General features: G+C 37.9%; 1 protein-coding gene across 6 annotated transcripts in view; it reads right to left on the bottom strand.

Moving 5' to 3' along the window:
- Positions 1–26,632, bottom strand: part of LOC113887278 — a 463,883-nt gene that overhangs the window by 274,297 nt on the left and 162,954 nt on the right. For all 6 annotated transcript variants that reach the window (XM_027534327.1, XM_027534322.1, XM_027534325.1 and 3 more), the window contains one exon: positions 6,333–6,374. In XM_027534327.1, the coding sequence (XP_027390128.1) occupies positions 6,333–6,374 (42 nt within the window). The remainder of the gene's footprint in view (positions 1–6,332; positions 6,375–26,632) is intronic.

The raw sequence follows: 26,632 nt of genomic DNA, 5'->3' as shown, positions 1-26,632 counted from the left end.
ATGTAACTCTGAACCTCTCTGAGTGTTCCTCACTGTGGAGAAACTTTACATTTTTAACCTAGATGTTTTATCAATGGTGCTATATATAAGGAGAAGTCTTGAGACTACTGTAAAAATAAGGCTGAAAACCAGAAGCAGGAGACTTAAGTCCAAATCCTGAGAATATCAGAGAACTCCTGACTCCAGGGAACATTAATTGATAGAAGCTGATCAAATGCCTCCATACCTACACTGAAACCAAGCACCACCTAAGTTCCAGAGCAAGACATACCACGCAAATTCTTCAGCAACACAGCCCTGAGCTTAAACATACAGGTTCCCGAAAGTTACTTCAAAACCATTGACATCTCATAACTTGTTACTAGACACTTCATTGCACTCCAGAAAGAAGAAATCCAGCTCCACCCAACAGAACACGAACACAAGCTTCCCTAAAAAAGAAACCTTGACAAGCCACCAATAAAATCCCACCCATAGCAAGGAAACTCCATAATAAAGAGAATTCCACAAATTGCCAGAATACAGAAAGCCACTCCAAATTCAGCAATATAAACAAGATGAAGAGACAGAGGAATACCCAACAGGTAAAAGAACAGGATAAATGCCCACCAAACCAAACAAAAGAGGAAGAGATAGGGAATCTACATGATAAAGAATTAGGAATAATGATAGTGAAAATGAACCAAATCTTGAAATAAAAATGGAATCACAGAAAAATAGCCTGGAGACAAGGATTGAGAAGATGCAAGAAAGGTTTAACAAGGACCAAGAAGAAATAAAAAAGAGTCAAGATATAATGAATGATGCAATAAATGAGATAAAAAAAAAAAACACTTTGGAGGCAACAAATAGCAGAATAACAGAGGCAGAAGATAGGATTAGTGGAGTAGAAGATAGAATGGTAGAAAAAAAATGAATCAGAGAGGAAAAAAGAAAAATGAATTAAAAGAAATGAGGACAATCTCAGAGATCTCCAGGACAGTGTTAAACACTCCAACATTAGAATCATAGGAGTCCCAGAAGAAGAAGACAGAAAGAAAGACCATGAGAAAATACTTGAGGAGATAATAGTTGAAAACTTCCCTAAAATGGGGAAGGAAATAATCACCAAAGTCCAAGAAACCCAGAGAGTCCCAAACAGGATAAACCCAAGGTAAAACACCCCAAGACACATATTAATCAAATTAACAAAGATCAAACACAAAGAACAAATATTAAAAGCTGCAAGGGAAAAACAACAACTAACACAAAAGAGGATCCCCATAAGGATAACAGCTGATCTTTCAATAGAAACTCTTCAGGCCAGGAGGGAATGGCAAGACATACTTAAATGATTAAAGGAAATAACCTACAGCCCAGATTACTGTACCCAGCAAAGATCTCATTCAAATATAAAGGAGAAATCAAAAGCTGAGAGAATTCAGCACCACCAAACCAGCTCTCCAACAAATGCTAAAGGATAATCTCTAGACAGGAGACAAAAAAAAACGGTGTATAAATTTGAACCCAAAACAATAAAGTAAATGGCAAAGGGATCATACTTATCAATAATTACCTTAAATGTAAATGGGTTGAATGTCCCAACCAAAAGATAAAGACTGGCTGAATGGATACAAAAACAAGACCCCTATATATGTTGTCTACAAGAGACCCACTTCAAATCAGGGGACACATACAGACTGAAAGTGAAGGGCTGGAAAAAGATATTCTGTGGAAACAGAGATCACAAGAAAGCAGGAGTAGCAATACTCATATCAGATAAAATCGACTTTAAAACAAAGGCTGTGAAAAAATACAAAGAAGGACGCTACATAAGGATCAAATGATCAATCCAAGAAGAAGATATAACAATTATAAATATATATGCAGCCAACATAGGAGCACTGCCATATGTAAGACAAATGCTAACAAGTATGAAAGGGGAATTTAAAAATAACACAATAATAGTGGGAGGCTTTAATACCCCACTCACACCTATGGATAGATCAACTAAACAGAAAATTTACAAAGAAACACAAACTTTAAATGATACAATAGACCAGTTAGACCTAATTGATATCTATAGGACTTTTCATCCCAAAACAATGAATTTTACCTTATTCTCAAGCACACACGGGACCTTCTCCAGGACAGATAACATTCTGGGCCATAAACCTAGCCTTAGTAAATTCAAAAAAATTGAAATAATTCCAAGCATCTTTTCTGACCACAATGCAGTAAGATTAGATTTCAATTACAGGTGAAACACTATTAAAAATTCCAACATATGGAGGCTGAACAACACACTGCTGAATAAACAACACATCACAGAAGAAATAAAAAAAGAAATCAAAATATGCATATAAACAAATGAAAATGAAAACACAACAACTCAAAACCTATGGGACACTGTAAAAGCAGTGCTAAGGGGAAAGTTCATAGAAATACAGGCATACCTAAAGAAACAAGAAAAAAGTCAAATAAATAACCTAACTCTATACCTAAAGCAAATAGAAAAGGAAGAAATGAAGAACCCCAGGGTTAGTAGAAGGAAATAAATCTTAAAAATTAGGGCAGAAATAAGATGCAAAACAAACAAAGGAGACCATAAATCAAAAATCAACAAAGCCAAAAGTTGGTTTTTTGAAAAGATAAATAAAATTGACAAACCATTAGCCAGACTCATCAAGAAACAAAGGAATAAAAATCAAATCAATAAAATTAGAAATGAAAACGGAGAGATCACAAAAGACAACACAGAAATACAACAGACAGCACAGAAATACAACAGACAACAGAAATACGAAGGGTCATAAGAGACTACTATCACCCTTTATATGCCAATAAAATAGACAATGTGGAATAAATGGACAAATTCTTAGAAAAGTACAACTTTCCAAAACTGGACCAGGAAGAAATAGAAAATCTTAACAGACCCATCACAAGCACGGAAATTGAAACTGTAATCAGTTCTACCAGCAAACAAAAGCCCAGGTCCAGACGGCTTCACAGCTGAATTCTAACAAAAACTTAGAGAAGAACTAACACCTATCCTGCTCAAACTCTTCCAGAAAATTGCAAAGGAAGGTAAACTTCCAAACTCATTCTATGAGGCCACCATCACCCTAATACCAAAACCTGACAAAGATGTCACAAAAAAAGAAAACTACAGGCCAATATCACTGATGAACATAGATGCAAAAATCCTTAACAAAATGCTAGCAATCAGAATCCAACAATGCATTAAAAAGATCATACACGACGACCAAGTGGGCTTTATCCCAGGGGTGCAAGTATTCTTCAATATCAATCAATGTAATATACCACATTAACAAATTGAAAAATAAAAGACATATGATTATCTCAATAGATGCAGAGAAAGCCTTTGACAAAATTCAACATCCATTTATGATAAAAACTCTCCAGAAAGCAGGAATAGAAGGAACATACCTCAACATAATAAAAGCTATATATGACAAACCCAAAGGAAACATTATCTTCAATGGTGAAATATTGAAAGCATTTCCGCTAAAGTCAGAAACAAGACAAGGGTACTCAGTTTCACCACTACTATTCAACATAGTTTTGGAAGTTTTGGCCACAGCAATCAGAGCAGAAAAACAAATAAAAGGAATCCAAATTGGAAAAGAAGAAGTAAAACTCTCACTGTTTGCAGTTGACATGATCCTCTACATAGAAAACCCTAAAGACTCCACCAGAAAATTACTAGAGCTAATCAATGAATATAGTAAACTTGCAGGATATAAAAGCAACACAGAGAAATCCCTTGCATTCTTATACACCAATAATGAGAAAATAGAGAAATTAAGGAAACAATCCCATTCACCATTGCAACAAAAAGAATAAAATACTTAGGTATATATCTACCTAAATAAACTAAATACCTATATACAGAAAGCTATAAAACACTGGTGAAAGAAATCAAAGAGGACACTAATAGATGGAAAAATATACCATGTTCATGGATCAGAAGAATCAATATAGTGAAAATGAGTATACTACCTAAAGAGAACTATAGATGCAATGCAATTCCTAACAAGCTACCAACGGTATTTTTCACAGAGCTAGAACATATAATTTAACAATTTGTATGGAAATACATAAAACCTCGAATAGCCAAAGCAATCTTGACAAAGAAGAATGGAACTGGAGGAATCAACCTACCTGACTTCAGGCTCTACTACAAAGCCACAGTCATCAAGACAGTATGGTACTGGCACAAAGACAGACATATAGATCAATGAAACAAAATAGAAAGCCCAGAGATAAACCCATGCACCTATGGACACCTTATCTTTGACAAAGGAGGCAAGAATATACAATGGAGAAAATGCAGTCTCTTTAACAAGTGGTGCTGAGAAAACTGGTCAACCACTTGTAAAAGAATGAAACTAGAACACTTTCTAACACCATATACCAAAATAAACTCAAAATGGATTAAAGATCTAAACATAAGACCAGAAACTATAAAACTCTTAGAGGAGAACACAGGCAAAACTCTCCGACATAAATCACAGCATGATCCTCTATGACCCACCCCCCAGAATGTTGGAAATAAAAGCAAATATAAAAAAATTGGAACTAATTAAAATTAAAAGCTTCTGCACAACAAAATAAACTATAAGCAAGGTGAAAAGACAGCCTTCAGAATGGGAGCAAATAATAGCAAATGAAGCAACTGACAAACAACTAATATCAAAAATATACAAGCAACTCCTACAGCTCAATTCCAGAAAAATATACTACCCAATCAAAAAATGGGCCAAATAACTAGACATTTCTCCAAAGAAGACATATGGATGGCTAACAAACACATGAATAGATACTCAACATCACTCATTATCAGAAAAAAGCAAATCAAAACCACAATGAGGTACCATTTCACGCCAATCAGAATGGCTGCGATCCAAAAGTCTACAAGCAATAAATGCTGGAGAGGATGTGGAGAAAAGGGAACCCTCTTACACTGTTGGTGGGAATGCAAACTAGGACAGTCACTATGGAGAACAGTGTGAAGATTCTTTAAAAAACTAGAAATAGAACTGCCATACGACCCAGCAATCCCACTGCTGGGCATACACACTGAGGAAACCAGAACTGAAAGAGACACATGTACCCCAATGTTCATCGAAGCACTGTTTATAATAGCCAGGACATGGAAGCAACCAAGATGTCCATCGGTAGATGAATGGATAAGAAAGCTGTGGTATATATACACAATGGAATATTACTCAGCCATTAAAAGAATACATTTGAATCAGTTCTAATGAGGTGGTTGTAACTGGAGCCAATTATACAGAGTGAAGTAACCCAGAAAGAAAAACACCAATACAGTATACTAACACATATATATGGAATTTAGAAAGATTGTAATGATAATGCTGTATGCGAGACAGCAAAAGAGACACAGATGTATAGAACAGTCTTATGGACTCTGTGGGAGAGGGAGGTGGGGGATGATTTGGGAGAATGGTATTGAAACATGTATAATATCATATAAGAAACGAATTTCCAGTCCAGGTTTGATGCAGGATACAGGATGCTTGGGGCTGGGGCACTGGGATGACCCAGAGGGATGGTATGGGGAAGGAGGTGGGAGGGGTGTTCAGGATTGTGAACATGTGTACACCCATGGTGGATTCATGTTGATGTATAGCAAAACCAATACAATATTGTAAAGTAATTAGCCTCTAATTAAAATAAATAAATTGAAAAAAATATTGGGTATTCTGATATAAGGAAAGTTATAACCAAACTAGATAGCATATTGAAAAGCAGAGGCATTACTTTGCCAACAAAGGTCCTTCTAGTCAAGGATATGTTTTTCCAGTGGTCATGTATGGATGTGAGAGTTGGACTGTGAAGAAAGCTGAGTTCCGAAGAATTGATGTTTTTGAACTGTGGTGTTGGAGAAGACTCTTGAGAGTCCCTTGGACAGCAAGGAGATCCAACCTGTCCATTCTAAAGGAGATCAGCCCTGGGTGTTCTTTGGAAGGAATGATGCTAAAGCTGAAACTCCAGTACTTTGGCCACCTCATGCACAGAGCTGACTCATTCGAAAAGACCTGATGCTGGGAGGGATTGGGTGCAGGAGGAAAAGTGGATGACACAGGATGAGATAGCTGGATGGCATCACTAACTCGATGGACGTGAGTTTGAGTGAACTCCGGGAGTTGGTGATGGACAGCAAAGCCTGGTGTGCTGTGATTCATGGGGTCACAATGAGTCGGACATGACTGAGCAACTGAACTGAACTGAACTGAATATTAAAAAGAATATAGTATATGTGAAATATTTTATTTTAGAAAACAAAATCTTGGGAGGCCACTTACCACATCTATCATATCAGATTCCATTTCATGGCTGAGATCAGACTACAAGAAAAATAAATCAAAAGTTAGTATATAACTGTTGACATAAAATCTGTTATTTATTTATTTTTGAGGGCATGGAATAAATATTAAATAGTAATAATGCTAGTGTGTTTCAAATGATATATTCATTTCTAAGATATAAAAAGGCATCCTCCAAAATCCTAGGGACTTGCACCAATCTGAGAGGTATCTGTCTTGCAACAGATGAATTTTATCTATTTATGTTTATTGTGATATGATACATTTTGACCTATTCTACAATTTTATCTTTCATATACCATACATTTTTATTGGCCCATTTATTTCATCTTCCCTGCACTCTATTAAAACATGTTTTCTTCATTTTCTTTGTTTCCTACTCTACTGGTCAAGACATTATACCTTTTATATGTCCCTCTAACCTAAATTTTTTAATATGCATAACAATCTGTTTACTCAAAATCTATATCCTCCTTGGATCAATACAATAGCCTTAAACCTCTTATATTGCAATCTCTTCAGTCTTTTTTGTTATCACTGTCCAAGATTTAATTTCCATTTTTTCTTCAAATGACAAATGACAAGTTTCACTTAACTGCCAAAGCTGTTAAAGATAAATGACATATTTAATGGTTTTCCTGACCACCACAGTTTCTTTTAAGAAATTTATTTATTTTACAACAAATGACATACAACTGCATCAGTATCATAAATATATACCAGATGTTGTTTTTGTTTATGTATATACCTCTATAATCACAAAATGAGTAAGAATACAGTAACTTTCTAGTAACTTATTTACTATTTTAAATAGTAAGGTATTTTCATGTTCCTTCCTAGTCTATACCACAAGTAGTAAACAATATTCTATCTCAAAGTCAATTTTTTCTGCTTTGAACCTCATACAAATGAAAATGTACTTTTATATAAAAAACAAAGCCTTTGTCTGAGGCTTTTGTTTTTTCCAGCCAGGCCTTCTCAGGTTGCACCAGAGGTAAAAAACCTGCCTGCCAATGCAGGAGACATAAGAAAGGCAGGTTTGATCCCTGGGTTCAGAAGATCCCGTGAAGTAGGGAAATGCAACCCACTCCAGTATGCTTGGAGAATCCCCACCGAGTCTCAAAGAGTTGGACAGCTAAAGCATCGTAGCACATAGGCATGCTTACTATCTCTAAGAGTCATTCAGGTTGTTGAACACTGCTTAGCTTCAGTTATACATGAGGCATCTTTCCTTATCTTCACAATTTTAATCTCTGTTTCTTCATATATAAAGTATAACTCATAAAAACACTTCAGTTCACTTCAGTTGCTCAGCCGTGTCCGACTCTTTGCGACCCTATGAATTGCAGCATGCCAGGCCTCCCTGTACATCACCAACTCCTAGAGTTCACTCAAATTCATGTCCATTGAATTGGAGACGCCATCCAGCCATCTCATCCTCTGTCATCCCCTTTACCTCCTGCCCCCAATCTCTTCCAGCCTCAGAGTCTTTTCCATGAGTCAACTCTTCGCATGAGGTGGCCAAAGAACTGGACTTTCAGCTTTAGCATCATTCCTGCCAAAGAACACCAAGGGCTCATCTCCTTTAGAATGGACTGGTTGGAACTTCTTGTAGTCCATGGGACTCGCAAGAGTCTTCTCCAAAACCACAGTTCAAAAGCACCAATTGCCCGGTGCTCAGCTTTCTTCACAGTCCAACTCTCACATACATACATGACCACAGGAAAAACCATAGCCTTGACTAGACGGACCTTTGTTGGAAAAGTAATGTCTCTGCTTTTCAATATGCTATCTAGGTTGGTCATAACTTTCCTTCCAGGGAGTAAGCATCTTTTAATTTCATGGCTGCAATCACCATCTGCAGTGAATTTGGAGCCCAAAAAATAAAGTCTGACACTGTTTCCACTATTTCACTGTCTATTTCCCATGAAGTGATGGGACCAGATGCCATGATCTTCGTTTTCTGAATGTTGAGCTTTAAGCCAATTTTTTCACTATCCTCTTTCACTTTCATCAAGAGACTTTTTAGTTCCTCTTCACTTTCTGCCATAAGGATGGTTTCATCTGCATATCTGAGGTTACTGATATTTCTCCCAGCAATCTTGATTCCAGCTTGTGCTTCTTCCAGCCCAGCATTTCTCATAATGTACTCTGCATATAAGTTAAATAAGTAGGGTGACAATATAGAGCATTGATGTACTCCTTTTCCTATTTGGAACCAGTGTATTGTTCCATGTCCAGTTCTAACTGTTGCTTCCCGACCTGCATATAGGTTTCTCAAGAGGTAGGTCAGGTGGTCTGATATTCCCATCTCTTTCAGAATTTTCCAGTTTATTGTGATCCACACAGTCAAAGGCTTTGGCATAGTCAATAAAGCAGAAATAGATGTTTTTCTGGAACTCTCTTGCTTTTTCCATGATCCAGCAGATGTTGGCAATTTGATCTCCGGTTCCTCTGCCTTTTCTAAAACCAGCTTGAATATCTGGAAGTTGACGGTTCACGTATTGCTGAAGCCTATCTTGGAGAATTTTAAGCATTACTTTACTAGCGTGTGAGATGAGTGCAATTGTTTGGTAGTTTGAGCATTTTTTGGCATTGCCTTTCTTTGGGATTGTAATGAAAACTGACCTTTTCCAGTCCTATGGCCACTGCTGAGTTTTCCAAATTGGCTGGCATATTGAGTGCAGCACTTTCACAGCATCATCTTTCAGGATTTGAAATAGCTCAACTGGAATTCCATCACCTCCACTAGGTTTTTTTCATAGTGATGCTTTCTAAGGCACACCTGACTTCACATTACAGGATGTCTGGCTCTAGGTGACTGATCACACCATTGTGATTATCTGGGTCCTGAAGATCTTTTTTGTACAGTTCTTCTGTGTATTCTTGCCATCTCTTCTTAATATCTTCTGTTTCTGTTAGGTCCATATCATTTCTGTCTTTTATCGAGCCCATCTTTGCATGAAATGTTCCCTTAGTATCTCTAATTTTCTTGAAGAGATCTCTTTGGAACTCTGCATTCAGATGTTTATATCTTTCTTTTTCTCCTTTGCTTTTCACTTTTCTTCTTTTCACAGCTATTTGTAAGGCCTCCTCAGATAGCCATTTTGCTTTTTTGCATTTCTTTTCCATGGGGATGGTCTTGATCCTTGTCTCCTATACAATGTCATGAACCTCTGTCCATAGGTCATCAGGCACTCTATCAGATGTAGTCCCTTAAATCTATTTCTCCCTTCCACTGTATAATCATAAGGGATTTGATTTAGGTCATACCTGAATGGTCTAGTGGTTTTCCCTACTTTCTTCAATTTATGTCTGAATTTGGCAATAAGGAGTTCATGATCCGAGCCACCATCAGCTCCTGGTCTTCTTTTTGTTAACTGTATAGAGCTTCTCCAACTTTGGCTGCAAAGAATACAATCAGTCTGATTTTGGTGTTGACCATCTGGTGATGTCCATGTATAGCGTCTACTCTTGTCTTGTTGGAAGAGGGTGTTTGCTATGACCAGTGTATTTTCTTGGCAAAACTCTATTAGCCTTTGCCCTGCTTCATTCCATATTCCAAGGCCAAATTTGCCTGTTACTCCAGGTGTTTCTTGACTTCCTGCTTTTGCATTCCAGTCCCCTATTGCCGGGAGCTGGCCTGAGGAACTCCACTCGTGGCACAGGTCATGAGGGAGGAGGCTCGGCATACACAAAGGTGGGATCGAGCCTCAGGAGTCCCCCTGGAAATTCTCGAGCATCTACCCCCAAAACCAGAGTCTGCCTACTTTCTGCTTTGTGCTCTCACCTATACCTCTGACTTTACGGGGGGCTGTCCCCCACTACCTCTCTATGAAAAAAGAATTAACTTACAGCTCCAGTTAATAATTCCTGGGTGTGACAGTGTTTCAACCTACAAATTCCTTTGGAAATCCTCTAGCCTGCCTGAATAGGTTTTTCCGGCCACATGTGAGTGTTTAGAGTCTCCCAACTGTGAGAGGCATGAGATGTTCTAAACTGTCTAAATACAGATTCCTTTGAGCAGTTAAAAGATTGATTAGAAATTGTATTGGTGAAGGGTTTTTCACTTGTTGGGCCAATGTTTGCTGCTAAGTCTCCATATCCCTTACCTACTGTGTCCTTTGCAGTGTATTGATTGATATATTTGGTGTATAGAAATGTAAGTAGTAGCCTCAATGTTTGTAACCTTGGACACTTGAGTTAATTCTTTTCTTGATCGAGCCCACCTCACCTTTGCCCTATAGGAATGCAACTTTATCCAATGCTTTTTGGAGGCTGGCGCCTGACTTTAGAATAATCACCTTTAGAGAAAAATAAGTTTCTTAAAATGTTAACAGGCCTCCTGGCCAGAAGATGATGTAAATCACCTAAACTTTTGCATATGATAAGTTTGAAAGCCTTGCTTCGATTAGGATCAGGAACTGCTGTCCTTGCATGACTCTACCTCTTCCCCCATGATCCTCTATGCACAACTTAAGGTATAAAACTACTTTGGAAAATAAAGTACGTCCTTTTTTTCACCAAAATTTGGTCTCCCCATGTCGTTCTTTCTTTCTCCTTCTGGCTGAATTTTTCCTCTGAGGTGGGGAAGCTCGTCAAGCCTGCTAATTTTGCCTGGGCTTCTAAGATCTGACCGGGGAGGCCTTAGTGTCTCCTCTCCTTCGGGAGAACGGGAGGATGCTTGAGGCTTTCGTAGGTGACATAAATTCCCTGCTTTGGAATTTTATTCAGCCTCTTTTCTTTACTGAATTTCTTCGCTGAGCTATCCTTATTTCACCACTCTTTATATCCTTAATTAACGTTTAATTAAGCAGTTGTTTCCTGATCCGCGCTGATGCTGTCCCCGCTTTGAATTCCCTGGATCCACCAGGGCTGGACCCCGGCACCCTATAATGAAAAGTACATCTTTTTTTGTGTGTGTTAGTTCTAAAAGGTCTTGTAGATCTTCATAGAACCATTCAACTTCAGCTTCTTCAGTGTTACTAGTTGGGGCATAGACTTGGATTACTCTAATATTGAATGGTTTGTCTTGGAAACAAACAGAGATCATTCTGTCATTTTTGAGATTGCATCCAAGTACTGCATTTTGGACTCTTTTGTTGGCGATGATGGCAATTCCCTTTCTTCTAAGTGATTCCTGCCCACAGTAGTATATATAATGGTCATCTGAGTTAAATTCACCCATTTCAGTCCATTTCAGTTCGCTGATTCCTAGAATGTTGACGTTCACTCTTGCCTTCTCCTGTTTGACCACTTCCAATTTGCCTTGATTCATTGACCTAACATTCCAGGTTCCTATGCAATATTGCTCTTTACAGCATTGGACCTTGCTTCTATCACTAATCACATCCACAACTGGGTATTGTTTTTGCTTTGGCTCCATCCCTTCATTCTTTCTGGAGTTATTTCTCCACTGATCTCCAGTAGAATATTGGGCACCTACTGACCTGGGGAATTCCTCTTTCAGTATCCTATCATTTTGCCTTTTCGTACTGTTCATGGGGTTCTCAAGGCAAGAATACTGAATAAAAACACTTTGCCCTATTGTAATAGTTTTAAAATATTTGTCTTTCAAATGTTAGGTTAAGCTCTTTATATTTAAGGTAACTGTTGATACAGTTGTAATTATATCTATAATTTTATAGCATTTGTTTGTTTGTTTGTTTTTGTTTTCTCTGTTCTTTGTTGCTTTATTCCAATTTATTGGAGGGGTTGGATTAAACATTTTCAGTGTTCTACTTTTCCTCAGCTATTTGGTTTTGGCTTATACTATCTTAGTATTCTTTCCATGGTTACTATAAAGCGGGATTTTAGAATGCGGTTTGGGAAAAATTCTGTGAGTCCCCAAGGTCTTTCAAGGGTGTTAAAAAGAGAAAACTACTTCTATAATAATATTGAGTATTTGCACTTTTTACTCTTTTTTATTAGAATAGAGCAGAGTATTCCAGAAGGTCACACCATGTGCTATCACAATATATTAAATGGAGAAGCAGTAAAAAATATTCAGCTATCTTCTATTAAACTCTAATAAAAGGGATTTTAAAAATATAAAAGATTTAACTATTCTTTTTTCTATTTTTGAAAAAGTTATTTTTAGAAATACATGTTATTTATTTTACCAAGTAGTAAGTTCTTTATTGCAACATTCACATGAATTAATACCTATTTTTACAAATTATCAGTTTGAATTTTTAATATGGTAGCTACCAATAGATTTAACCCACATAAACAAAGGTTTTTTGGAGTACAAAAATGATTACTAAGACTGTAAATAGAGGAAAGCCTAAGATGGCAGAGGAATAGGACGGGAAGACCACTTTCTCCCCCAAAATTCATTGAAAGATCCTTTGAATGCTGAGCAACTTCCACAAAACAACTTCTGAATGCTGGAGGAGGACACCAGGCACCTAGATAGGAAACCCATTCTCTTTGACAGGAGGTAGGACAAAATATAAAAGACAATAAGAGAGACAAAAGAGTTATGGATGGGGAGACCTGTCCTGGGGAGGGAGTCGTGAAGGAGTAGAAGCTTCCAAATACCAGGAAACCCTCTTACCAGTGGGTCTGTGGGGAGTTTTTGAATCTCAGAATGCAACATAACCAGGAGGAAACACACACACACACACACACACACACACACACACACACACACACACACACACAGAATATGTGGCTAACTGCAACTCCCAGTGGAGAAGTAGCCCAGATGCTTGCGTCCGCCATCAGTGAGTGGGGGCTGAACAGGGAGGCACGGGGTGCATGCTAAGGGTAAGGACCAGGCCTGAATGCCCTGAGGACAATCTGAGTGTGCTAACATAACAAAGCAACCCAAACTGTGGGAAAGCCAGAGAGAAAGAAAAAAAAGAGAGAGAGAGAACTTTCCTTGCAAAAAGCTCTAACCTAAGGTGCACGCTGTCTGCTCACCAAACCAAGGATTGAGCGAATACCAAAGGAGAGCTAGCTGGCTGCAAACTGGCCCATCCCCCCCCCCCCACCAGAGGAAGAGAGGCAGGTTGGCAACAACCCCAACTGGAAGGCAAGGGGCAATCTCAGAACCAGAGATGGCATCCACCACCAAACTATGAGGAAGCTCCACGTTGCTAACCAAATCTCACTGGGATCCTGGGCACTTGACATCTGACAGAAGGGTCGTGGCCTGAGATCAGCTCCCCAGAGGAGACACATGGCACACCTGAGACAGCACTATTGCTGTGCATTCAGGAAACTGAGTGGCCAGGACCGGGGAGGTGATTAAGATGCACAGCCCACTTGGGACAGTGAGTTCGCCAAGTACCAGGTCACCTGACCTCCTCGGACCTGGGAAGAGCACAAAACACATGGCCAAACGAGTCTGTGCCTTTGTGGAGTACCCAAGAACCTGAACCTGAGCAGCTTAGACCTGGGAAGTGCATGCATCCCAGGGGCCATTTTGGATAGTTCCCCAGTACAGCAACCTGGAGCCTGAGCAGTGTAGAACAGGAAAGCACAGGTGCCGTGAGCTGGGGCAAACCCAGTGTGGTTCATACACTGTGAGAACTCCACGCACACGCCAGAGATATTTGTTTCCAGTGTTATTCCCTCCAAAGCACAACTGAACATGTGAGCCTAAATAAGTGACCACCTTTGCCCCACTGAGTATGGGTGGAAATTAGACACTGAAGGGACTTGCAAACAGAGGAAGCCAAAATAAAGAAGAGGGAACTGGTCTGGAAGTGACAGATGCAACAGATTAAAAACCTGTAGTTAGCATTGACCAAGCATTGGAAGGGGCCCATAAACCTTGAGAAGATGTATAAGCTGGAATAGGGAACTATCTGAAACTGAACTGACCCCACACTGCCCTCAACAGTTCCAGAGAAATTCCTAGATATATTTTTACTATTATCTTTTTATTTTTAAGTTCTTTATTACTCCTTTAATTTTCATTTTTATAACCTACTATGTCCTTGCAAAAAATACCTTATTTTTGTTACCATCTTTCTAAATTCCATATATATGCGTTAGTATACTATGTGTACGAGACAGCAAAAGAGACACTGATGTATAGAACAGTCTTATGGACTCTGTGGGAGAGGGAGAGGGTGGGAAGATTTGGGAGAATGGCATTGAAACATGTAAAATATCATGTATGAAACGAGATGCCAGTCCAGGTTCGATGCACGATACTAGATGCTTGGGGCTGGTGCACTGGGACGACCCAGAGGGATGGTATGGGGAGGGAGGAGGGAGGAGGGTTCAGGATGGGGAACACATGTATACCTGTGATGGATTCATTTTGATATTTGGCAAAACTAATACAATTATGTAAAGTTTAAAAATAAAATAAAATTAATTTTAAAAAATACCTTATTTTTAAAGTAAATTTCAAATATATATTTTATGATTTTTGTGATTGAATTTGTTGTATATTTTTATTATTGTCTTTTGATAATCTAACATCTACTCTAGATTTTTAATCTTTCCTTTTGGGTATTTGTTATCAGTTGTGTACCTTTAAGAATCCAATCTTCAATACCCAATTTTGCTTAAGGGTGTGTTTACTGACTTGATTGCTCTCTCCCCTTTTGATTCTCCTTTTTCTGCTCCAGGTCACCTCTATCTCCTCCCTCCCCCTTCTCTTCTCTACTTAACTCTGTGAATCACTCTGGGTGTTTCTGGCTGTGGAAAACACTTAGAGAACTGATTACGGCTAGACTGGTCTCTCCCCTTTTGACTCCCCCTCGTCTCCTCCTGGCCACCTCTATTTCATTCCTTCTTCTTCTCTTTTCTATGTAACTCCATTAACCTCTCTGGGTGTTCCAGACTGTGGAGAGCACATAGGGAATTGATTATCAGCTAGACTGGTCTCTCCCTTTTGATTCCCCCTCTTCTCCTCCTGGTCACCTCTACCTCCTTCCTCCCTCTTCTCTTCTCCATGTACCTCTGTGAACCTCTCTGGCTGTCCCCATTGTGGAGAATATTTTCTCCATTAACCTAGATGTTTTATCATCTGTGCTGTATGGATTTAGAAGAATTGAGGCTACTGTAAGAATAAGACTGAAAGCCAGAGGCAGCAGGCTAAAATACAAAACTTGAGAAGACCAGAAAACTCCTGATTCCAGAGAACATTAATCAACAAGAACTAATTCAAAAGCCTCCATACTTACACTGAAACCAAGCTCCACCCAACAGCCAACAAGTTCCAGAGCAAAACATACCACACTAATTCTCCAGCAAAGCAGGAACATAGCCCTGAGCATTAAAATACAGGCTGCCCAAAGTCACACCAAACCCATAAACACCTCAGAACTCACTACCAGACACTACACTGTGCTCCAGATAGAAGAGATCAAGCTCCACCCACAAGAACACAGACAGAAGCTTTCCTAGCAAGGAATCTTTGACAAACCACTAGTCCAACCACACCCACAGGGAGCAACCTCCACAAGTAAGGGGAACCACAAACTTCCAGCACACCCCAGGCAGAGCAATCTAAACAAAATGAAAATGCATAGAAATAGTCATCAGGTAAAGAAACATGAAAATGCCCATCAAACCAAACAAAAGAGGAGGAGATTGGGAGTCTACCTGAAAAAGAATTCAGAATAATGACAGTAAAGATGATCCAAAATCTTGAAAATAAAATGGAGTTACAGAGACATAGACTAGAGACAAGGATTGGGTAGATGCAAGAAATGTTTAACAAGGACATAGAAGAAATGAAAAAGAGTCAATCAATAATGAATAATGCAACAACTGAGATCAAAAGCACTCTGGAGGAAACCAACAATAGAATAACTGAGGCAGAAGATAGGATAAGTGAGGTGGAAGATAGAATGGTTGAAATAAATGAAGCAGAGAGGAAAAAAGAAATAAAGAAATGAGGACAACCTCAGAGACCTCTGGGAAAATGTTAAACACCCAACATTCAAATCATAGGAATCCCAGAAGAAGACAAAAAGAAAGACCATGAGAAAACACTTGAGGAGATAATAGTTGAAAACTTCCACAACATGGGGAAGGAAACAGCCACCCAAGTCCAAGAAACCCAGAGAGTCCCAGATAGGATAAACCTAAAGCAAGACACTCCAAGACACATATTAATCAAATTAACAAAGATCAAACACAAAGAAAAAATATTAAAAGCAGCAAGGGAAAAACAACAAATAACACAAAAGGGGATTCCCATAAGGATAACACCTGATCTGTCAGTAGAAACTCTTTGGGCCAGAAAGGAATGGCAGGACATACTTAAAGGGATGAAAGAGAAAAATCTACAACCCAGATTACTGTACCCAGCAAGCATCTCACTCAAATATGAAGCAGAAATAAAAAGCTTTAAAGACAAACAACAGCTGAGAGCATTCAACACAACCAAACCAGCTCTTCAACAAACACTAAAGAATCTTCTCTAGACAGGAAACAAAGAAAAGGTATATAAACTTGAACTCAAAAGAACAAAGTAAATGGCAATGGGATCATACTCATCAATGATTACCTTAAATGTAAATGGGTTGAATGCCCCAACCAAAAGACAAAGACTGGCTGAATGGATACAAAAACAAGACTCCTATATATGTTGTCCACAAGAGACCCACCTCAAAACAAGGGACACATACAGACTGAAAGTGAAGGGCTGGAAAAAGGCATTTTATGCAAAGGGAAACCAAAACAAAGCAGGAGTAGCAATATTCATATCAGATAAAATAGACTTTGAAACAAAGGCCTTGAAAAGAGACAAAGGACACTACATAATGATCAAAAAGATCAACCCAAGAAGAAGATATAACAATTATAAATATATATATGCACCCAACATAAGAGCATCACAATATGTAAGGCAAAGGCTAATACATATGAAAGGGAAAATTAACAGTAACACAATAATAGTGGGAGCCTTTAATACTCCACTCACACCTATGGATAGGTCAACTAAACAGAAAATTAGCAAGGAAATAAAACTTTAAATGATACAATGGGCCAGTTAGACCTAATTGATATATATAAGACACTTCACCACAAAACAATGAATTTCACCTTGTTCTCAAGTGCACACAGAACATCTCCAGCATAGATCACATCCTGGAACACAAATCTAGCCTTGTAAATTCAAAAATATTGAAATAACTTCAAGCATCTTTCTGATCACAATGTGGTAAGATTAGATGTCAACTACAGGAAAAAAGAACTATTAAAATACAAATATAGTAGGATGAACAACATGCTTCTGAATAAACAACAAATCATAGAAAAAAATAAAAAAATAAATAAATAAAAATATGCACAGAAATGAATGAAAACATGACAACCCAAAACCTATGGGATTCTGTAAAAGCAGTGCTAAGGGGAAGGTTCATAGCAATACAACCTTACCTCAAGAAACAAGAGAAAAATCAAATAAAAAATCTAAATGTACACCTAAAGCAACTAGAAAAAAGAAGAAATGAAAAACCCATGGGTTAGTAGAAGGAAATAAATCATAAAAATTAGCACAGAATAAATGAAAAAGAAACAAAGGAGAATAGCAAAAATCAACAAAGCTAAAAGCTGGTTCTTTGTGAAGATAAATAAAATAGGCAAACCATTAGCCAGACTCATCAAGAAAAAAATGGAGAAGAATCAAATAAAAACAATTGAAAATGAAAATGGAGAAATCACAACAGACAACAAAGAAATACACAGGATCATAAGAGACTACCACAGCAACTATATACCAATAAAATGAACAACTTGGAAGTCATGGACGAATTCTTAGAAAAGTATAGCCTTCCAAAACTGATCCAGGAAGAAATAGAAAATCTTAACAGACACATCACAAGCATGTAAATCGAAACTGTAATCAGAAATCTTTCAGCAAACAAAAGCCCAGGATCAGATGATTTCATAGCTGAATTCAACCAAAAATTTAGAGAAGAGCTAACACTTATCCTACTCAAACTCTTACAGAAAATTACAGAGGAAGGTAAACTTTCAAATGTATTCTAAGAGGCTACCATCACCCTAATACCAAAACCAGACAAAGATGCCACAAAAAAAGAAAATTACAGGCCAATACCACTGATGAACATAGATGCAAAAATCCTTAATAAAATTCTAGCAAATAGAATCCAACAACATATTAAAAAGATCATATATCATGACCCAATGGGCTTTATCCCAGGCATGCAAGGATTCTTCAAACTTCACAAATCAATCAATGTGATATACCACATCAACAAACTGAAAGATAAAAACCACATGAGTATCTCAGTAGATTCAGAGAAAGCCTTTGAGAAAATTAAACATCCATTTATGATAAAAAAAAAAAATACCCTCCAGAAAGCAGGCATAGAAGGAACATACCTCTACATAAAAAAAGCCATATATGATAAACCCATAGCAACCATTATCCTCAATGGTGACAAATTGAAAGCATTTCTCCTAGAGTCAGGAACAAGACAAGGGTGCCCACTTTCACCACTACTATTCAACATAGTTTTGGAAGATTTAGCCACAGAAATCAGAGAAGAAAAAGACCTAAAAGGAATCCAGATTGGAAAAGAAGAGGTAAAACTCTCACTGTTTGCAGATGACATGATCCTCTACATAGAAAACCCTAAAGAGGCTACCAGAAAATTACTAGAGCGAATCAATGAATGTAGCAAAGTTACAGGATATAATATTAACATGCAGAAATCCCTTGTATTCCTATACACTAACAAAGAGAAAACAGAAAGAGAAATTAAGGAAACAATTTCATTCAGCACTGCAATGAAAAGAATAAAATACTTAGGAATAAATCTACCTAAAGAAAAAAAAAAATACCTATATAAAGAAAAGTAAAACACTGATTAAAGAAGTCAAAGATGACACAAATAGATGCAGAAATATATCATGTTCATGGATTGGAATAATCAATATAGTGAAAATGAGTATACTACCCAAAGCAATCTATAGATTCAATGCAATCCCTATCAAGCTACCATTGGTATTTTTCACAGAACTAGAACAAATAATTTCACAATTTGTATGGATACAAAAAATTTCGAATAGTGAAAGCAATCTTGAGAAAGAAGAATGGAACTGGAGGGATTAACCTGCCTGACTTCCAGCTATACTACAAAGCTGCAGTCATTAAGACAGTATGGTACTGGCATAAAGACAGAAATATATATCAATGGAACAAAATAGAAAGCCCAGAGATAAATTCACGCATCTATGGACACTTTATCTGTGGCAAAGGAGGCAAGAATATACAATGGAGAAAAGACAATCTCTTTAACAAGTGGTGCTGGGAAAAGAGGTCAACGCATGTAAAAGAATGAAACTAGAACACTTTCTAACACCATATACCAAAATAAACTCAAAATGGATTAAAGATCAAAATGTAAGACCAGAAATCATAGAACTCTTAGAGGAAAACATAGGCAAAACACTCTGACATAAATCACAGCATGATCCTCTATGACCAACCTCCAAGAGTAATGGAAATAAAAGTAAAAATAAACAAATGGGACCTAATTAAAATTAAAAGTTCTGCACCACGAAGGAAACTACAAGCAAGGTGAAAAGGCAAACTTCAGAACGGGAAAAAATAATAGCAAATGAAGCAAATGACAAAGAATTAATCTCAAAAATATACAAGCAGCTCCTGTAGCTCAATTCCAAAAAATAAACGACCCAATCAAAAAATGGGCCAAAGAACTAAACAGACATTTCTCCAAAGAAGATATATAGATGGCTAACAAACACATGAAAAGATGCTCAACATCACTCATTATCAGAGAAATGCAATCAAAACCACAATGAGGTACCATCTCATGCCAGTCAGAAAGGCTGTGATCCAAAAGTCTACAAGCAATAAATGCTGGAAAGGTTGTGGAGAAAAGGGAACCCTCTCACCCTCTTGGTGGGAATGCAAACTAATACAGCCACTATGGAGAACAGTGCGGAGATTCCTTAAAAAAATGGAAATCGAATGCCATAGGACCCAGCAATCCCAAGGCTCGGCATACACACTGAGGAAACCAGAACTGAAAGAGACCAACATGTACACCAATGTTCATCGCAGCAGTGTTTACAATAGCTAAGGCATGGAGGCAGCCTAGATGTCCATCAGCAGACAAATGTATAAAAAAGCTGTGGTACATATACACAGTGGAAATATTACTCAGCTATTAAAAAGAATGCATTTGAATCAGTTCTAATAAGGTAAATGAAACTGGAGCCTATTATACACAGTGAAGTAATACAGAAAGAATAAACAGCAATACAGTATATTAATACATATATATGGAATTTAGAAAGATTGTAATGATGACCCTATATGTGAAACAGTAAACGAGACACAGATGTAAATAACAGACTTTTGGACTTTGTGGGAGAAGGTGAAGGTGGTATGATTTGAGAGAATAGCATTGAAACATGTATATTACCATATGTGAAACAGATCACCAGTACAGGTTCGAGGCATGAGGCATGCTACTCAGGGCCGGTGTACTGGGATGACCCTGAGGGATGGGATTGGGGCGGAGGGTGGTTCAGCATGGGGGCACATATACACCCATGGCTGATTCATGTCAGTGTATGGCAAAAACAACTACAATATTGTAAAGTAATTATTGCCCAATTAAAATAAATAAATTTACCAAAAAAAAAGTGTGTAAATAATTCGAGACAAAAAACTTTGATTAATTGTTGTACTGCAGATTATGTATCCAATTTGATTCAATCCACATTAAATTAGTAATTTCACTAGTTCTTAATTCCTAGAATTTTACAAAAGGTTTACAGCATTGCTTTTTTTTTTTAATCTATGTCATACACTTTATAAAACGTTAATATTGCTATTACTATACAGAAGTAATATTCATTTATGTTTCACCCACATATTTACTATTTCTGGAATCCTTCATTCCTTTGTTCACTTTCATACTTCTAAGATAATTTTCTTTCAGGTAAAATAACTCCCTTTATTGTAGTGTAAGTCTCCTGTGACAAATACTTTTAGCACTTGTTTCTGTTCAAACCTCTTAATTATGCCTTAATTTTTATAGGATATTTACATGTATTCATTTTTGCTTTCAATGATGCAAAATACATGTTGGCAGGAATTCTCCCCATTCATTACCTTAAAGATATCACAAAATTATCTTCTGAACAGAGGGACCAACCATCCAGGTTTGCCTAGAATTCTTTCAATTTTATCACTGACAATCTTCTTGGAAGAAATGGCTTGTTATCCTACTGTTGGCTTCCATTGCTTCTGCTGAAAATTCAGCCATCAGTTTTACTGGGACTCCATTGAAGATTTCTTTTTTCTCTTACTCAAAGTTTTACTTTTTTTTCTGTCTTTGATATTTTAACAACAAAATGATTTTAGTTTGTTGTGTGTATACGAAGTTTTGTTTATATCCTTTCTGAACTTATTTAATGTGTGAATTTATGCATTTCACCTCACTTGAAAAAATATTCTTGTCCGTTATTTTTTTAAATATCGCTTCTGTCCCATTCTCTCTATCCTTTCTTTTTGGATTACCGATTCTATGAATGTTGGAACATTTCAGCAAGTCATACATACTATGTTCTCATTTTTTCAATTTTTTTTTCACCCAGTGCTTTAGTTTAGATATTTTAAAGTGACTTATCTTCAAATTCACATATACTGCTTGTTGAACCTATCTACCCAAATAGCTATTAATTTCAGATGTGATATATTACTGTTCTAGAGTGTACAACTATTTTTATACATTTTAAATTAATTTTGGAATTATCTGTCTTTTCATCCATTTTATCCATTGCTTTTCTCTATTATATATATATATATATATATATATATATATATATATATATATATAACTGAAATCAGATTGATTATATTATTTACAGCCAAAGATGGAGAAGCTCTATACAGTCAGCAAAAACAAGACCAGGAGCTGACTGTGGCTCAGATCATGAACTCCTTATTGCCAAATTCAGACTTAAATTGAAGAAAGTAGGGGAAACCACTAGACCATTCAGGTATAACCTAAATCAAATCCCTTATGATTATACAGTGGAAGTGAGAAATAGATTTAAGGGCCTAGATCTGATAGATAGAGTGTCTGATGAACTATGGATTGAGGTTCGTGACATTGTAGAGGAGACAGGGATCAAGACCATCCCCATAGAAAAGAAATGAAAAAAAGCAAAATGGCTGTCTGGGGAGCCTTACAAATAGCTGTAAAAAGAAGAGAAGTGAAAAGCACAGGAGAAAAGGAAAGATATAAACATGTGAATGCAGAGTTCCAAAGAATAGCAAGAAGAGATAAGAAAGACTTCTTCAGCGATCAATGCAAAGAAATAGAGTAAAACAACAGAATGGGAAAGACTAGGGATCTCTTCAAGAAAATCAGAGATACTAGAGGAACATTTCATGCAAAGATGAGCTCGATAGGACAGAAATGGTATGGACCTAACAGAAGCAGAAGATATTAAGAAGAGATGGAAAGAATACACAGAAGAACTGTACAAAAAAGATCTTCATGACCCAGATAATCACGATGGTGTGATCACTGACCTAGAGCCAGACATCCTGGAATGTGAAGTCAAGTGGGCCTTAGAAAGCATCACTATGAACAGAGCTAGTGGAGGTGATGGAATTCTAGTTGAGCTATTCCAAATCCTGAAAGATTATGCTGTGAAAGTGCTGCACTCAATATGCCAGCAAATTTGGAAAACTCAGCAGTGGCCACAGGACTGGAAAAGGTCCGTTTTCATTCCAATCCCAAAGAAAGGCAGTGCCAAAGAATGCTCAAACTACCAAACAATTGCACTCATCTCACACACTAGTAAAGTAATGCTCAAAATGTTCCAAGCCAGGCTTCAGTAATATGTGAACCGTGAACTTTCTGATGTTCAAGCTGGTTTTAGAAAAGGCAGAGGAACCAGAGATAAAATTGCCAACATCTGCTGGATCATAGAAAAAGCAACAGAGTTCCAGAAAAAACATCTATTTCTGCTTTATTGACTATGCCAAAGCCTTGGAATGTGTGGATCACAATAAATTGTGGAAAATTCTGAAAGAGATGGGAATACCAGAACACCTGATATGCCTCTTGAGAAATCTGTATGCAGGTCAGGAAGCAACAGTTAGAACTGGACATGGAACAACAAACTGGTTCCAAATAGGAAAAGGAGTTCGTCAAGGCTGTATATTGTCACCCTTTATTTAACTTATATGCAGAGTACATCATGAGAAATGCTGGACTGGAAGAAACACAAGCTGGAATCAAGATTGCTGGGGGAGATATCAATAACCTCAGATATGAAGATGACACCACCCTTATGGCAGAAAGTGAAGAGGAACTCAAAAGCCTCTTGATGAAAGTGAAAGTGGAGAGTGAAAAAGTTGGCTTAAAGCTCAACATTCAGAAAACGAAGATCATCACATCCAGTCCCACCACTTCATGGGAAATAGATGGGGAAACAGTGGAAACAGTGTCAGACTTTATTTTTCTGGGCTCCAAAATCACTACAGATGGTGACTGCAGCCATGAAATTAAAAGACGCTTACTCCTTGGAAGGAAAGTTATGACCAACCTCGATAGCATATTCAAAAGCAGAGACATTACTTTGCCAACAAAGGTTCGTCTAGTAAGGCTATGGTTTTTCCTGTGGTCATGTATGGATGTGAGAGCTGGACTGTGAGGAAGGCTAAGCACTGAAGAATTGATGCTTTTGAACTGTGGTGTTGGACAAGACTCTTGAGAGTCCCTTGGACTGCAAGGAGATCCAACCAGTCCATTCTGAAGGAGATCAGCCCTGGGATTTCTTTGGAAGGAATGATGCTAAAGCTGAAACTCCAGTACTTTGGCCACCTCATGTGAAGAGTTGACTCATTGGAAAAGACTCTGATGCTGGGAGGGATTGGGGGCAGGAGGAGAAGGGGACGACAGAGGATGAGATGGCTGGATGGCACCACTGACTCGATGGACGTGAGTCTCAGTAAACTCCGGGAGTTGGTGATGGACAAGGAGGCCTGGCCTGCTGTGATTCATGGGGTTGCAAAGAGGCGGACACGACTGAGCAACTGATCTGATATATATATATATATATATGTATATGTATATTCATCACGTAGGGCTACTATAACAACCTCTATAGACTAGGGGGCTCAAAAACAAGCATTCATTTTTCATAGTTTCTGGAGGCTGGGAAGTTTATGATCAAGATGCTAATTAATTCTATTATTGGTGAGCACCCTCTTCCTAGTTTGTAAATGGTATTTTATTTTTCTGTCATCATATGGAAGAGACAGAGAGTGAGTCAGAAAGCACTCTGATCTCTTCCCCTCAAAAAGTCATATATCCCATCACAGAGCCCTCATGAACCCATGTAAACTAAATTACTTTCCATATATCTCATTTGCAAACACCACCACATTAGGTGCTAGGACTTCAAGATATGGATTTGGGGGGGAACATAAAAATTCAGTGCATGGTACTTCAGCATAATAATCACAACTTTTTTGAAACTGTTTTCTGCTAACACCATTATCTGGATAATTTCTGGTATATATTGCTTTACATACTTATTAATCATTTTCTCTTATCTTTGCATATCTAGTAACTTTTACTGTATTTTGTGAATAATACACCACAGAGGGTCTGTATTATGTTATTTCCTCTAAAGTATAATAAATACTGTTGTGGCAGACAGTTAAATTGAATCACCTTGATCCTACTGAGACTCGACTTTTGGCTTTATTAAGATAGTTCTTCTGGAGCATTGTCCTTAATCATAGATTAAGACCTTTCTGAGATCTTAACTCAAGGGTGTGAGTATTAAAACACATCTTTTAATCCTGGTTTTCTCTAGATTCAAGCATCTATATTCCAAGGACTGTTCAGTTTCTGAAGTATCTACTTAGCATTCTAGCTTCCCAGCAGCTATTTTTGATACAGATGGAGAAGCACTATACAGTTAGTAAAAACAAGACCTGGATCTGACTGTGGCTCAGATCATGAGCTCCTTATTGCAAAATTCAAGCTTAAATCAGAGAATGTAGGGATAACCATTAGGTCATTCAGGTATGACTTAATAAAATCCCTTATTATTATACGGTGAAGGTGACCAATAGATGCAAGGAATTAGATCTGGTAGACAGAGTGCCTGAAGAACTATGGATGGAGGTTTGTAACACTGTTCAGGAAGCATTGACCCAAACCATCCCCAAGAGAAAGAAATGTAAGAATTAAGAAGGCAAAGTGCTTATCTGAAGAGGCTTTACAAATAGTTGAAGAAAGAATAGAAGTAAAATGCCAGGGAGAAAGGGAATGATATGCCCCACTGAATGCAGACTCCAGAGAATAGCAAGGAGACATAATAAGGCCCTCCAAAGTGGACAATGCAAAGAAGTAGAGGAAAGCAATAGAATGGTAAAACAAGATCACTTCAAGAAAATTGGAAATATCAAGGGAACATTTTATGCAAGAATGGGCATAATAAAGGATAGAAGCACTAAGAGGCTAACAGAAGCAGAAGAAATTAAGAAGAGGTGGCAAGAATACACAGAAGAACTATACAAAAAAAGGTCTTAATGACCCAGATAACCATGATATGGAAGTCATTCACCTAGACCTAGACATCCTGGAGTGTGAAGTCAAGTGGACCTTAGGAAGCATTGCTAGGAACAAAGCTAGTGGAGGTGACAGAATTTCAGCTGAGCTATTAAAATCCTAGAAGATGATGCTGTTACTGTGTTACACACAATATGTCTGCTGCTGCTGCTAAGTCACTTCAGTCGTGTCCGACTCTGTGCAACCCCATAGATGGCAGCCCACCAGGCTCCCCCGTCCCTGGGATTCTCCAGGCAGGAACACTGGAGTGGGTTGCCATTTCCTTCTCCAATGCATGAAAGTGAAAAGTGAAAGTGAAGACGCTCAGTCATGTCCGACCCTTAGCAACCCCATGGACTGCAGCCTAACAGGCTCCTCTGTCCATGGGATTTTCCAGGCAAGAGTACTGGAGTGGGTTGCCATTGCCTTCTCTGAATAAGTCTGCAAATTTGCAAAACTTAGCAGTGGCCACAGGACCAGAAAATATCATCTCTCACTTCAACCCCAAAGAAGTACAATGCCAAAGAGTGTTAAAATACTGTTTCATTTCACATACTGTTTTCATTTCACATACTCAAAATCCTTCAACCTAGGCTTTAGCAGTCATGGACTGAGAACTTCCAGATGTACAAGCTGGGTTTCAAAGAGGCAAAGGAACCAGAGATCAACATTCGCTGGATCATGGAAAAACCAAGGGAGTTCCAGAAAAAACATCTGCTT

This window comes from Bos indicus x Bos taurus, chromosome X, assembly GCF_003369695.1.
Source record: "Bos indicus x Bos taurus breed Angus x Brahman F1 hybrid chromosome X, Bos_hybrid_MaternalHap_v2.0, whole genome shotgun sequence".
Classification (NCBI taxonomy): domain Eukaryota; kingdom Metazoa; phylum Chordata; class Mammalia; order Artiodactyla; family Bovidae; genus Bos; species Bos indicus x Bos taurus.
Note: the sequence above shows the minus strand (reverse complement) of the source record. Positions and strands in the feature narration are given on the sequence as shown.